This window comes from Canis aureus, chromosome X, assembly GCF_053574225.1.
Source record: "Canis aureus isolate CA01 chromosome X, VMU_Caureus_v.1.0, whole genome shotgun sequence".
In the NCBI taxonomy this organism is placed as follows: domain Eukaryota; kingdom Metazoa; phylum Chordata; class Mammalia; order Carnivora; family Canidae; genus Canis; species Canis aureus.
In genome coordinates, this window is record NC_135649.1 from 82,659,052 (window position 1) to 82,673,277 (window position 14,226).

At 49.8% G+C, this 14,226-nt stretch overlaps 1 protein-coding gene across 6 annotated transcripts; it reads right to left on the bottom strand.

Annotated features, from left to right (window-relative positions):
- Positions 1-426: 426 nt before the first annotated feature.
- On the bottom strand, positions 427-11,196 carry PORCN (porcupine O-acyltransferase). Of its 6 annotated transcripts, XM_077889556.1 has the most exons (16): positions 11,039-11,178; positions 10,611-10,724; positions 10,203-10,375; positions 8,701-8,893; positions 8,317-8,360; positions 7,757-7,938; positions 7,546-7,676; positions 7,413-7,430; positions 5,914-5,928; positions 5,691-5,816; positions 5,428-5,528; positions 4,205-4,281; positions 4,046-4,109; positions 3,849-3,934; positions 2,739-2,849; positions 427-868 (listed from the first exon to the last, which is right to left on the bottom strand). In XM_077889556.1, the coding sequence occupies exons 3-16, from the start codon at positions 10,336-10,338 to the stop codon at positions 767-769; spliced, it is 1,386 nt and encodes a 461-aa protein (XP_077745682.1). In that variant the 5' UTR covers positions 10,339-10,375; positions 10,611-10,724; positions 11,039-11,178; the 3' UTR covers positions 427-766. The 6 variants fall into 6 exon arrangements, with proteins under 6 accessions (XP_077745682.1, XP_077745685.1, XP_077745686.1 ...); XM_077889559.1 differs by lacking the exon at positions 10,611-10,724 and having other exon boundaries at positions 11,039-11,196; XM_077889560.1 differs by lacking the exons at positions 5,914-5,928; positions 10,611-10,724 and having other exon boundaries at positions 11,039-11,196.
- Between the last annotated feature and the right edge of the window lie 3,030 nt (positions 11,197-14,226).

Genomic DNA, 14,226 nt, shown 5'->3' on the forward strand with positions numbered 1-14,226 from the left:
TGAAGAGGCAATCCCGACTCCCTAACTCTTAAGCCAGCAGGCACCCCAGGCCGGGCAATCAATCAGAACCCAGACCTATCCTAACAAACAGGAACCCACAAGCTTCAGTCCTAAGGACCAATAAGCATGAACTCTTCATCTGTCTTGCTTTCTCCCTCCCCGTCCTAGTCAGAATAACCAATCAGTTTTTCAGCCAGTAACTATCAGCTTCCCAGCGCCCCATCCAATTATCTAGTCTGTCCTAGCTCCACTGAAATCAAGCTGTGCAGTCCTCAGGCTCATCATCCAAAACTGAGCAATAACAAATTAACCAGGAAGTGATCACAACCTGCTCCCTCTTAATGATTTCCAATTTCTAAACCTTTATCCATACTGTGCCCATTCCTCAGTCGATCCTATTCCCCACTGAGCAGTGAAGAAAGAGCCTTTTGTATCTTTCCTACTTTTATTTGACAATAACAAACTGTATATAAAAAGGGAGAAGGAAGGCGGGGAGGCCCTGGATCTACCCCTCTCTGCTTCCCCAAGCATCCTCCATCTCTAGGCCCCAGCAGGGACCACCCCCTTCCCGCCTTGTGGTGTAGTGGGGATCGACAGGCATGGAAATTGTGTGTGTGTGTGTGTGTGTGTGTGTGTGTAGGGGTGTCAGGGGGATCAAGGATGGAGAGGGGTCAAGACTTAGAGATAGGGCCTTCCCTCATCTCCCATCAGGGCTGGCACCCTGAGGAGGAATCTTGAGGAAGCTATGTGGGTCCACAGGGGTGCCTCAGCCTATGAGACGATAGAAGATCCAACATCCAAAAGTGACCCAGTGACTGGCCCAGCTGAGCTCTGACCACTTGTGGACAGTGTATGCCATGCCGTAGCCCTGTGGGAGAGAAAGAGGTGACAGTCCCACTTGGCAAGAACAAAAAAAGGCCTCAGGAAAACCCATCCTTTGCTCAAGGACAGTTCTGTGACTCCATGGTCACCCTAGGTGAGGCTCCAGAGAAGAGACTGGGTACGTATGAAAGATAAGCAGATTTAGGTGGGTTTTTTTTTCTTTCATGTTTTCTTTTTCTTTCAAAATTATTTTAAAAACAAAACAAGGCAATTCCACTCTCTGACCAGTATTCTCCCTAATACAGAAGGAGCTTCTAGGAATTGATTTTTCAAAAAGAATAAAAAAAACTGGCAAAGGAGGGGAGTATGCCATTTTCACTGAGTATAAAACCCCAGTGGCTCTTAAACATATGAAAAGATACTTAGCCTCATTCCTAATTTTCTTCCTCTCAACCCGGCAAACATATCCAGGAAGTCTGAGAGGCACTCTGTCGGTAGGGCGACAGGTATGGTCACACATTGCTGGAGGGAGGCAAAAAGGTAACTTCTCCATTGTAACTATCAAGGATAGATCCTATAGTTTTGACTGCACCTGTGTGAATCCACAATGGGTACAAGGGTATTGTTACTTGCTGCAGCACCACTTGCAATAGGAAAGGGCTGGAAATCATCTGGGTGTTCAGTGACAAGGGACAAACTACACTGTGTGATGTTGTCATATCCTCGCAATGGAAACAAATGAATGAGGACATGCCACATACTTATGTGGAAGATTTTCAAGAATTATTATGTGAAAAAAGTGACATGCAGAACAGTACCATTCATGAGTCACCTTAGGATAAAAACTGGGGTGGGGAAGGGAATTAAAATATATATTTATATTTGTTTATTGAGCTTACACTTTAAAAGGATATTTTAATAAGATGAATAAAAGTAAGAGGGCAGGAGGTAGATAGTAGGAGCAAGACTTTTCCCTGAAAATCTTGGATACTGTTTTGTTTTTGAACTTTGTGATATGTGCATTAACTATTTTTAAATGTCTTAATAAAAATAAAACCCAGATTTTGCACACTCAACCTGAGTGAAGATTAAAAATTGTTTTTAATGACAAACTATGAAATAAAAGTTTTATTTTCAATTAAAAATAAAAAATTCAACTAAAAGAGAAGCAAAACCTGGATCCTGCAGGAGCCAGAGGAAGAAACAGTATTTTTAAAATTGTCTTTCCTTTAGAAAGGAGGAAAATCTAGAATATGCATACTCCACATGAATAAAAATAGTATATAGATTTTAATGTACATTTTTAAAGCAGAATCCAGAGTTTGCACACTTGACCTGAGTAAAAATACTTCTTTAATTAAAGGAGAAAGAAACTTTGTGAATTCTACCTAAATAAATATATGGTGAAAGAATTAATTTTTTTTTAAAGTAAAACCTGGGGCCCTTTGGGTGGCTCAATCGGTTAAGAGGCTGCCTTCACCTCAGGTCATGATTCTGGGGTCCTGGGATGGAGCCCCAAGTGGAGCCCAGAGTGGAGTCGGGTTCCTTGCTTGGCAGGGAGCCGGCTTCTCCCTCACCCACTGCCCCTCCCCCTACTCATGTTCTCTCTCTCTCTCTCTCAAATAAATAAAATATTTTGAAAAGTTAAAACCTGGATTTTTCACTCCATCTCTATAACATAAATTTTATAAGTAAAAATAAAAACCATAGTTTGCACATTTCACTCTAATAAAAGCCCTAACAGGACAAATCAACCAGAAGGGCCATGGGAAAGAAGGACCAAGGAACACTAGTTTCACAAGCTAGACACGTGACACGAGATCCTCAATGCCTCGGCCTCTTCACCTTTGTTCTCATGGTTCCCATGAGCAGGAAGCACATCCCTAAGTAACCTCCAGCCCAGGGTCCCACCTCACCTGCTCCTCTGTGGTGTCATCCACATCGACATCAAACAGGGAGCCCAGGTAGGCCAGGTGGAAGATGGCCAGGGCCCCAAAGAGCAGGTTTAAGACTCGTACCCCCAGGCCCTGTGGGGGACAGATGGATATGCTTGGCAGCTGGATCTGCTCACTGTACCCCAGCCCCACCTGGGCAGGGGAGCCCAGGTAAATGCACAAGGCACAGTGGGTCCCAGGAATCAGGACATCCAGGGCACAGGGCACCCCCTGTGGTAGGAAAAATGGTTTGGATCTTCCCATGGGTGCTCAAGAGGTATTCAAGGATGAGGGTACTATTAGCGTGAGGGCATCTGCATCTGGGGTAGGGAGATGTGAATGTTCAGGCAGAGGAGGAAGAATGGAGTGGCTTGCATTGGGGGTTTATGGTGATAAACATCAGTTGCTGGGTGGGAGAGATTATCTGAGGTGGCCCAGGATTTCTCATTGCAGACAATGAAAAGAACAAATCCCCACCATGACCCAGAGAACCCACCACTCTCCCCTTCTTGCTTGGCTGTTAAAGCCATGCTGGTCTCCTTGTTCGACAAATATTCCAGGCTCTCTCCCATCTCAGAGCGTTTACACCGCTTGTTCTCTCCTTGCCTGCAACGCTTCTCTTCCCCATCTCCTTCAGTTAAAGAACTCAAAAGTCAACCTCCCTATTCAAAATTGAAACCACTCACCCCCCTCCATACTTCCTGCCCTTTCCCTTATGTCTTTTCTCCTTGGCATTAATCACAATCCAAAAAAACTATTATACTTTACTGACTCTTTACACATGTACGGTCTCATCTGTTAAAATGTTTGTCCCATAGGGACAAACTGTTTTGTTTACCACTGTGTCTCTGAGGCCTAGAGCAGTGCCTGATGCCAGCAGGTGCTCAATAAATGTTCACGGGGGGTGGGGTGGGGAACAAATGCCAGGTGTGTATACAGCAGGTGCTTGATAAATGTGAAAGAAATGGGTGCCAGTGAATAGAAGTGAGGTTCCGGGGATGGCTCAGGCACCAGAAGAGGAAGCTGGGCACCCCAAAGTAACATTTTTGAGGGGGAGTATTGGGCATAAGGTTGACCGGGCTGAACCCTCACCAAGCGATGCTGGTGCGAACAGTTCGGTGGGCATCGTTTCGACAAGACGCAGGCACTGAGGATCCGAGCCAGGCGCTTCCGGAGGACTAGGGCAGGGGCCAGGAGGTAAGGGGGTGGTCAGGTTAGCCTCAGGCGATAGTGGTTCTAGCCCTGCCCCTACCTTCCATCCCATCTGCTGGGTTGCGTTCTGCACTCACCATGTTCCACATAAGTGATAAATGCCAGGGACAGCAGCACCGCAGCCAAATGGAAGCTGAAGCCCTGGAAGGCCCAGGGGGCAAGGAGGTGAATAAGGAGGAGGCCCTGCCAACCCTGTCCAGCTCTCCCAACCCCACGTCCCGCTCTGCCCAGCTCACGTGCAGGAGGGCACTGGCTGCGTAGGTGACCAGCACGGCTGAGAAGGTCCCCAGGCGTAGAGCATTCTTGAAAACATCTGGAAGGGGGAGATGCAGGTCAAGAGTCTCTTGGCATCCCCTCTGCCCTTCCTGGGGGGCTATAGGGCAAAGCAAGGAACCCACAACCTGTTGGAGCCCCCCAGAACAAAAATCTTTATAATGGCCTCAAACTACACATGTCCAAAACTTACCTCCTGATCTTCCCACCCAACCTGCTCCTCCTATAGTGTCCTCAAGTTCAGCCAATGTCAACTCTACTCTTACAGTTCCTCAGGGACAAAATCTAGAATCACCCTTGCGCTGCCCTCCCTCCATCCCCACAAGCAAACTCTCGGCAAAGCCTGTCAGTTCCACCTTCAGAATTTATCCAGAATCTGACCTCTCTTCTCCACATCCACTGCCACCACTGCCATTGCTTGCTTGGACTACTGCAGGGGCCTCCTCACTGCTTCCACCACCCTTGTCTGCTTCCCATCTGCTCTCATAGCAGCCAGAAAGTCCTGTTACAACCCAAGCCAGGCCTTAGTCTTCCTGTGCTTAGATCCCTGCTATGGCTCCATTTCTCAGAGAAAAAGCCAAAATCCTCCCCATGGCCAGTGAAGCCTTATAGGAACAGGACCTTGTCAGCTCTCTGACCTCACCTCCTGCCACTGATCCCCTTGCTCACTCTGCTCCCACTGCACTGGTCTCCTCCCTATTCCTCAAATGTGCCAGGTGTGCTGCCTCAGGGCCTTTGTACTGGCTGTTCCCACCATCTGTTACACTCCTCCCCCACACATTGGCACTGCTTAATATTTCATCTTGTTCAGGTCTTTGTTCAAATGTCACCTCCTCTCTGGGACTTTCTCTGGTTAATTTATTTAAAATTGCAACACTCCCCCTGCCCTGGACTCCTGCCAACACTCCCAGATCATCTTTATCGGCTTCATTTTTTTTTTTTAACCATAGCACCTGACACCATTTGAACTTTGTATTTTCTTTTCTCTTACTGTCTGCTCTCCCTACAAAAATGCCAGTTCCCCAGAGGCAGGCACTTCGGTTTTTGTTTTTGTTTTTTTCTGGTCACTGCAGTATCTCCAGTGCCTAGTACACAATAGGTTCTCAGTAAATGTTTGTTATATGAACGGGAAAGGGCCTGGATTGAAGACTCCCAACTCTCTTGGAATGATGGCTTGGGGACTCACAGTTATTTAGCCAATAAGACATGGGTAGGTTCCAGCTTGTGACAACTTCCACCATGGACCGGGGCAGCTCCACGTTCAGTGGCTTGGATACCGTCAGGTCCCTGTAGGCAAAAGAGACATGCAAATTCATTCGGGGTCTCACCCATCCATTGAACCTCCATACTTTTGTCTTGGCTGTTCCCTCCCCTGGGACTCCCTCCCCCCTCCCTGAAGCTCCTCTAGGCAGCACCCTGTGGGAGAGGGGGCCCCCCAGCCCTCCCCACCATTCCAGGTGATCCTTCTCCTCGGTGAAGCCAGCCCCTGCCAACGTGGCCGTGGCCTCGGACAGAAAGCCCACAAAATAGTTGCTGAAGTGGAAGGAGACAGCACTCTCGTAGGCTCGCAGCCACCTGGGGAGAAAGTAGTAGGGGAGAGAGGGATCATTTCTAGGCCACAGCATGACACCCACCTCATGTCAGCATCCCCAGCCCCACTCTGCAGACTCACCTTACCATGGTGCCCCTAGGGCCCCCGGGGGTCAGAAAGGCAGCAGAGGAGAAAGGAAAGAGAGTCAGAGAGGACCTGGAGGCCTGCCGGAGTTGTTTGTAGACAAGACAAGACAAGACAAGACAAACATGGCAGCAAAAGAGGTGTACTATGATAGTCACACGCATACATACACCGTCTGTTAGTTTCACATGCCTCAAACAGATGTGTGAGCTGCCTTGCAATGTGACACAGTCCTGGGGCACCTGGGTTGGCTCAGTCGGTTAAGCATCTGCCTTCGATTCAGGTCACAATCCCAGGGGTCTTGGGATCGAGTGCCCACATCAGCGGGGCTCCCTGCTCAGCAGGGAGACTGCTTCTCCTTCTCCCTCTACCCTCATCCTTCTTGTGCACGTGCACTGCCTCTCTCTCTCTCTCTCTCTCTCTCAAATAAATAAATAAAATCCTTTTTAAAAAAATGACATGGTCCTATAGCCTCACGTGGCCAGACATCCAGACCCAGCAGCCACACTGTCAGAGGCCTGAACTCAACGTGCTACACACTGACACAGCCACGTGGCCAGACACAAACACCATCAGACTCCCAGCCTCATAGCTCTCCAGTCGGATTCAGTGACCATAAGACACACCAGAGTCCTTTATTTAGGCACAGATACCACCAAACCAAGTACCCTGCTACCCTCGAGACAGTCATCCTCTCAGTTGCACAATCAGACATGATGAAAAACAGCCAGCATCCAGGAAAATGTGTAAGTTCTGGAATCAGGCCTGGGAGTAATGCCTGGATGTGGAGCTGGGTGACACTGGGCAAGCCATTCCACCCTTTGGGAGCCTCATTCAGCATCAGACATGATCAGTGGCCAGCAAGTGGGGCACTGGGTCATGAACTCAAACAGCTTGGATGAAATCCTAGTCATGCTAGAGGTGGATGGTCAGTCCCACTGACAGGCACAGACACCCATTTAGTCATGGCCCCTCAGCTAGACAACACCAGGCAGCCAGAGAAGGTGGACTCACAGGCGGAATTCATCATAGATAGGCACACAACAGACTATAGTTCGGACCCATTCCCAGGCAGTCTCAGATGACCCCACTTTATCTGATCCAGTGACAGGTACACATCCCATCACTGACAGTGGCACAGCTGGACAGCCAGAATACCAGTCCCACAAGAGAGTGAGTGGCTGACAGGCAAACAACCCATAGACACCCCTTGCCAGAGTCACAGTCAGGTCGGCATCACCCACCGATACATACTCGTCCCTCCCCACGGTAGTCACGTGACTTCCCCCCCAACAATGGAATGGGTGGATAGCCAGACTCAGTTTTGTGTTGGAGAGTCAGTCACACAGTCACAGAGCCGATCTTGGTCAAACGGTTTCTGTCTAGTCACGGGATAGACGGTCAGACAGTCTCGGACTCCCAGAACAAACCGGCCACAGACTGCGCCCCCAGCCCCCAGTCAGCCCCACTTGCCCTTAGCACCTGCCCTCATTTACCTGGCTTTGCGTTTCTTGCTGTAGTAACAGAAGACAGATAGAAGAATTAAGAGACCGGCTCAGAGCTGGGGTGACCCCAGGTCCCTACCCAACCCCCGCACCGTTGGGTAAAGGCCTTGAAGGCTGTGCTCACTTGCGAAGGAGGCGGTCACCGTCGAGGGGGATGAAGTATGGGAAGAGGTAGGGGCCCACACAGGTGGACAGCACAAGGCACAGCAGGGCCAGCGCCAGGCTCCGGGCCACCTTCTGCAGCCAGCGGCGGCTCTGTGGGGATCAAGGCTCCATGAACACTGCCCCGTGGTGGCTCCCGCAGTCCCTGCCCACCTGTCCACCCAGGACCTCACCAGTGGGCGGCCTTGGACAGCCTGCAGGTAGCTGTGGAAGGATATCCAGGGCCCAAAGACGATGGTGCCCACGAAGTAGAGGTAGCCCATGAACTCCATGGGCGAGGGCACCGCACCCACCTCGCCCCGGTCCAGGTCGAAGCCCAGAGACACCGCCTTCATGGCCACGATCATCTGGGCCCCTATGTGTGGGGCCCACAGTCAAGTGGACAGGCGAAGAGCAGGTCCGCGTGGGGGGGGGGGGCGCACCAGGGGAGAGCAGGGAGGAAAAGAGGAGTACAAGGGTGGATGGGTGGGCCCAGTGTCAGACAGGCAGGTGAGCAGGTGGGCCCGGGACAAGCAGATGCCTTTACTCAAGTGCCAGGAGAAAGGACAGACAGACGGGAGGGGGAAGGCATGGGAGAGAGAGACATGGATATAAGGGGAATCGGAGGCCTGCACATCCACCAGGGTGGGCAGATGTGGGAGAAAAGTGGGGAAGGAAAGACAGGGTTGGGGCATTAGGAGCTGTGGAGCAGGACAGGAGGACTGGGGCAGGTGAGAGGGCCAGGGCTGCCTACCTCTCATCTTGTGCCATGTCACGGTATCCACCATGTGCATCTCACTAAGGAAAAAAAAAAGGTGGTCTTGGCTTCATGACTCCCATGGTCTCAGGACCACGGAGCAGGGAAACCAAGGTGCGGAGATGGTTCTATCCCCCTCCCTAACCTTTCCTGCACAATCTCCTGGAGGAATAATTCTCCAGGACTCCCTCCTCCAGGGGGAGCCCAAGCCCAGCCTGTCCCGCGCAGCCTCCAGAAAGAACAAGTCTCCCAGACTCCTGCCCCCCTCCACCTCCAGGAATACCCTATGCCCTCCCTGTCCTGGACAGCCTCGCCAGCTGTAGCCTGGGGTCCCGCTGGCCCTTTTGCCGAGGGCGCGGGGATGACGACTCACACCCATACCCCATGAGCAGGTAGATGAGGATGGTGACGGAGAGGAAGACGCCTCGATGGGAGGAATGTCGGCAGAGGAACAGCACGAGGTAGCACAGGAGGCTGAGCAGCACGACCCAAACCATGTGCAGCTGGAAGAAGTGGTAGAGGCTAAAGAATCCACCTGCCACGGTGCTCGCATGCTTCAGGTAGGACGGCAACCCTTCCGGTGACAGAGAGAGAGAGAGAGAGAGAGAACAAGAAAGGGAAGTTGGGTGGGCTGGTAGGGAGCAAGGGCATCTCTGCAGAGGGCACAACATGGACAAAGGCCTAGAGGCTGGAATGTGGTGAGACTGCAGGGGGCCCGAAGTGGGGCTTGGGGAGCCGGAGGGGTGGCAGGGCCTGGGTTTAAGAAGAAAGGTCTATAAAGGACATTTTGGGAACCGTGGGGGAAATCTGAATATCTACTTATGTTAGATAATTATTCCTGGACCCAGAGTAAATTTCTTGAGGGGTGATGGTTGAGGGTGTGCTTGTTGGGGGGGATGTCCTTGTTCTTTGGGGGCACACACTGAAAGATTTGGGGTGAAGTGTCAACACATTCTTCACACGATTCAGGAAGATGATAGGTAGATAGAAAGATAGAGCTAACATGTCATGATGTTGACAGTTGGAGAATCTGGTAGTGCATATATGGGTGCTCGTAACATGATTCAGCTTAACTTTTCAGTAACTTTGAAATATTTCAAAATGATGAACCTGGGGGAAAAAAACCATCCACTTAAAATAAAAGAAAATAGGGAGGGGGGTGCCTAGCTGGCTCTGTGGGTGGAGCATGCAACTCGTGATCTCGGGTCATGAGTTCGAACTCCATATTGCGTGTACAGATGACAAAAAAATTAACTTTAAAAAAGAGAAAAGAAAAGAAAGTAGAGAACCTTTGAATCCCAGATTTCCAAAATTCTCAGCCTCCTATGGGAACCTTTGGAACTTGGAATCTTGTCATTTGGATATAGGCTTGCCACGATTGTGGAAACATTCCAGAGTCCTACAATCCAGAAATCTCATTATGCCCTGCTTCTGGAAATCCATAATGCCAGCTTTTTGGAAGCCTAGAATGTGTGGATTTCAATTTGTCAGAATGCCCAAGCCCTGTAACATGGTACTTTGGGATTCCATAGCCCTGGGACATTAGCATCCCCAAATCTTGTAACCTTGGGATGTAGACATTTTAGGATCCCAAGATCCAAGAACCTCAGCTTTCTAGAATCTCAGAACCCAGGCATACTGAAAGATGTGGCTTGCCATGGCAGGCTGTATCTTGATGTGGTGTGGGGCATGGGGTGGCTGGGCATAGTAGGATGTGGTATAGTGGAATGGCACTGGGGCTGCTGGGATGTGGTGGGCTAGATATGTTGGAGTCTGGCTTGGCATGGCAAGATGCAGCAGGATAAAATGTTGGCTTAGGATGGATGAATGTGGTACATATGATATGGCCTGGTGTGGGGGCATACAGTGTGGCAAGCACTTACCAAGCCTCCAGAGGAGGCGGCATGCGAGGCAGATGGCAAGGAGCAGCCAGATCTGGTCAAGGCCCTGCTGGGCAGTAGGCAGGAGACAGCCCTGTAGCAGTTGCTGGAAGAATTCCTGGCGGCTGAAGGTGGCCATTGCGGACCCCCACGGATGGATGGACAGATGGATAGACCTGTCAAAGTGGGGACACAGAGGGAGCCAGGAAGTCCATGGGGCAGAACCAGCTCAAAGGATGGACTTGAACACTCATCTTTCAGTTTGGGGCTGTCCCTGTGGAGATACGGTATTAGGGGACTGAGGGAGGGTGTGAATGTCAGGTACATCAGACTGAGCCACGAACTGTGTGTATGGATGGGTGTCCTGGGTGCACACACACAGCCCATGACCTGTGGTGGTGAAGGAAGGACCTGTGTCTCTTGTATGCTGTGAACAGTCCGGGTCCGATGTAATTGAATGGTGTACATTCTAGGCCCACATATCAAATGGGGGGGGCGCTCCGTGGTTTCCAAGGTAGAGTCACTCTGTGTGGAAGGCAAAGAGGGAGATCCTGTGACACTCGGGGGCCGTGTGCATCTCTTCTTCTACAGATGTGGGGGGTGTCCTGTATCCCCTGAGCGCCCCATCTCACCCCCACCTGGCCTCTTGCGGGCGCCAACAAAGCTCTGCCCAGGCCCGGGAGCTGCAGGAAGGTGAAGTTGGCAGTAGGGGATGAAGCAATTGGAGCAGTGGGAAAGGTGATGGAGAGGGGGCCCCAGGACACGCGCTGCAGACCCGCGCGGGGAGGCCGGCTCGGGATGGGAGCGGGGCAGCCGCACGCGCACTGCCGGCGACTTACCTGGCAGGAAGGAAGCCGCGGTCCTGGGGGCCGGGGACGCACTGCCGCCGCCACCGTCGCCGCCTCCTCCGGGCAGCCTCCCCCGCAGGCCGCAAGGCCGGGACCAGCTGCGGCTCCCTGGGCGGCGCGGAGAGCGGGCCCTTTAAATCCCGGGGAGGCCCGGCCGGCCAGCTCGGCCAATGAGAGGGCAGGAGAGGGGCGGGGACGGAGGAGGAGGGGAGCCAGAGGATAGAGGGAAGGAGGAGCGGGAGGTTGAGAGCAGCCGGGCGCGGGAGGACGTCGGCGCGCGGAACGTTTGCGCCGGCACCTATCCGGCCTCTTGGGGCTGTCGCAGCCCCTTGAGGGTTCGCGCCGCGAGGTCTCCTGGCCGTCCGGGAAGAAACTTTCAAATCGTCAAATTCATAATCCGTGGAAGCTGAGATGGGAAAGATGGGGAGAGAGAAGGAAGGAAAGCCCACTCCCGGCCAAACTGCCCACCCGCGCAGGTCTTCTGGCCACTTTTGTCACCCCCCCCCCCCGCTTGGTTTCACAGATGGGAAAATAAATCGAGATCTCTCCTTCCCCATCCGGTGAGGGAATTAAAGGAATCTCCAAGGCTGCCCACCCCCCAGAGACGGGCCAGAAGCATAATTACTGTGTCACCTAGGAGTGGGAATTAGGTGCCTGGGCTTCCCCTAGGGATTCCTCGTGAGCACTTGGCTTGTCGTTGAGAACTGACATGCTTGCATTACTCCCTACTGGACTCACTCCTGGCCTGAGGGTGACCCCAGCAAAGAGTGTTTCCTGTGAACTGGGAGGCTAGTACAGGGTATAGATCGGGAGAGAGCATGTTTATTTTTTTTTAAATTTTTTTTATTTATTTATGCTAGGCACACAGTGAGAGAGAGAGAGGCAGAGACACAGGCAGAGGGAGAAGCAGGCTCCATGCACCGGGAGCCTGACGTGGGATTCGATCCCGGGTCTCCAGGATCGCGCCCTGGGCCAAAGGCAGGCGCCAAACCGCTGCGCCACCCAGGGATCCCGAGAGCATGTTTAAAAGGCACTTCCAGTGCCCCCAACAATGATTTCTCCTGGGTTCTATCTGCACCAACACTGAGGATTTATGCAACACCTGCTGTCTACCTTCCTTACCCTGCAGTGCCTGGACACTCCCCTCTGTCCCTAGGCTGATAAAGGTTTATTATTACAAAGGGGCATTTATTGGGCACATACTGCATGTTTAGCATGAGTAGCAAGAGAGAAGGAAGCCCATGTCAAGCTGGACCCCACCGTGACCTGAGGAGCTAAGGAAAACAGGATCTAATCAGATTAATACCTGCCAGTATGAAGCTGGGCAAGCCACTCCCTGGGCTTCAGTGTGCCTTTCTGTTAAACAGAAGAGGGGGATTATCACTTCTTTGCTTGGAAATACCAGTAGCAGTTGAAGAGAAATGGATGCTTTATCTCTTTAAAAGATGTTAACATAAAGTTAAATAGACATTTAACTCATAAAATTAATATTCATGTATTACAAGTGAAAAATGTTTAACACAGCAAGAACATATATATATATATATATGATGAATAATTATAGTCCAGATGCACAAACATTAATTCTTCTCCCTTAATACAGACCATGCATTTTTGAATTATCATTGTAATTTCTTCCTCAGTTTTTTGTAAGATTGATTGATTGATTTATGAGAGACACACAGAGAGGAAAAGACTTAGGCAGAGGGAGAAACAGGCTCTCTACAGGGAACCTGATGTGGGACTCTACGGCAGGACGGGGGAATCACAACCTGAGCCAAAGGCAGAGGCTCAACCACTGAGCCACCCAGATGCCCTTCTTCCTTAGTTTTCAAACATACTCGAGTAGAGTCAAGAATGACCCACAGCATAGGCCAGAAATATTTCCGTTAGTTGTAAGACCTAGCATTTAAACTGGAAGATCCTCACTACAGGTGACCCTGAGCTTCACAGACTTGATTGTTTCCATCTAGTCTTTTGATGTGTGTGACAAAGAACTAGCATATAGACTCTAGGACATCTAAAGGATACCTACAAATCAATAAGAAAAAGTCAAACAACACGCTAGAAAAATGGATAGTGGACACAAATAGGTAATGCACAGCAGAGGACACTTGAAGTGACCAAAATGTATAATATATGAAAAGATAACCTGATCTCTTTAGTTGTCAGTGAAATGCAAAATTAAAACGACAGATACCATTTCACCTCTACTAGATGTGGTGTTTCATATTTTTATCACTAGAGCTTTATAGAGGGTGGGCATATCTGTTAAATCTTTTAGCCTTTGTGGTCATTCCAGATTATGGATTCTGGGGCATTTTAAATGGTCTCCCCATAATTAAAGAGATGCAAATTAAGACAACGAGATCCCATTTTTCACTTATTAGATGGGAAAAAATACCAAGTCTCATAATAATAACACATTTATCTCTGTTTCTTTCTGTCTCTGCTTCTATATATCTATCATCTATATCTATCTATCTATCTATCTATCTATCTATCTAAGATTTATTTATTTACTAGAGAGCAAGAGAGGGAGAGCACAGAGGGAGAGGGAGAAGCAGACTCCGTGCTGAGCAGTGAGCCTGATGTGGGACTCCATCCCAAGACCCTGAGATCATGATCTGAGCTGAAGGCAGATGCTTAACCAACTGAGCTACCCAGGTGCCCCTATATCTATCTGTATTTTTTTCTGAACTATTTGGGAGTAGTTGAGGGTATGAAACACTTTCAACTGAATACTTTAATATGAATTTCCTAAGAACAAGTTCATTTTCTTCCGTTCCTACCAGCAAAGTATGAATGTTCCAATTTATCCGCATCTTTACCAGCAGTCACTGTTATTTGACTTTTCGATTATAGCCATCCTAGTGAATGTGTCAATAATGTCCTTTACAAAAAAGCATAGTTGATATACAATGTTATGGTTAATTTCAGGTGTACACACAGTGATCTGACTATTCTATAAGTGTAGTTATCATCTGTCACCATGCAATGTTATTACAATACTATTGACTCTATTCCCTATGCTGTACCTTTCATTCCTGTAACTTATTTATTTTATAACTGGAAGTTTGTACCTCTTACTCCCCTTCACCTATTTCACTCATGTCCTTTTATAGTTAAAGGAAATCCTAGGTCACAAGATACATTCTGTTATCAGGTCTTTTTAATCT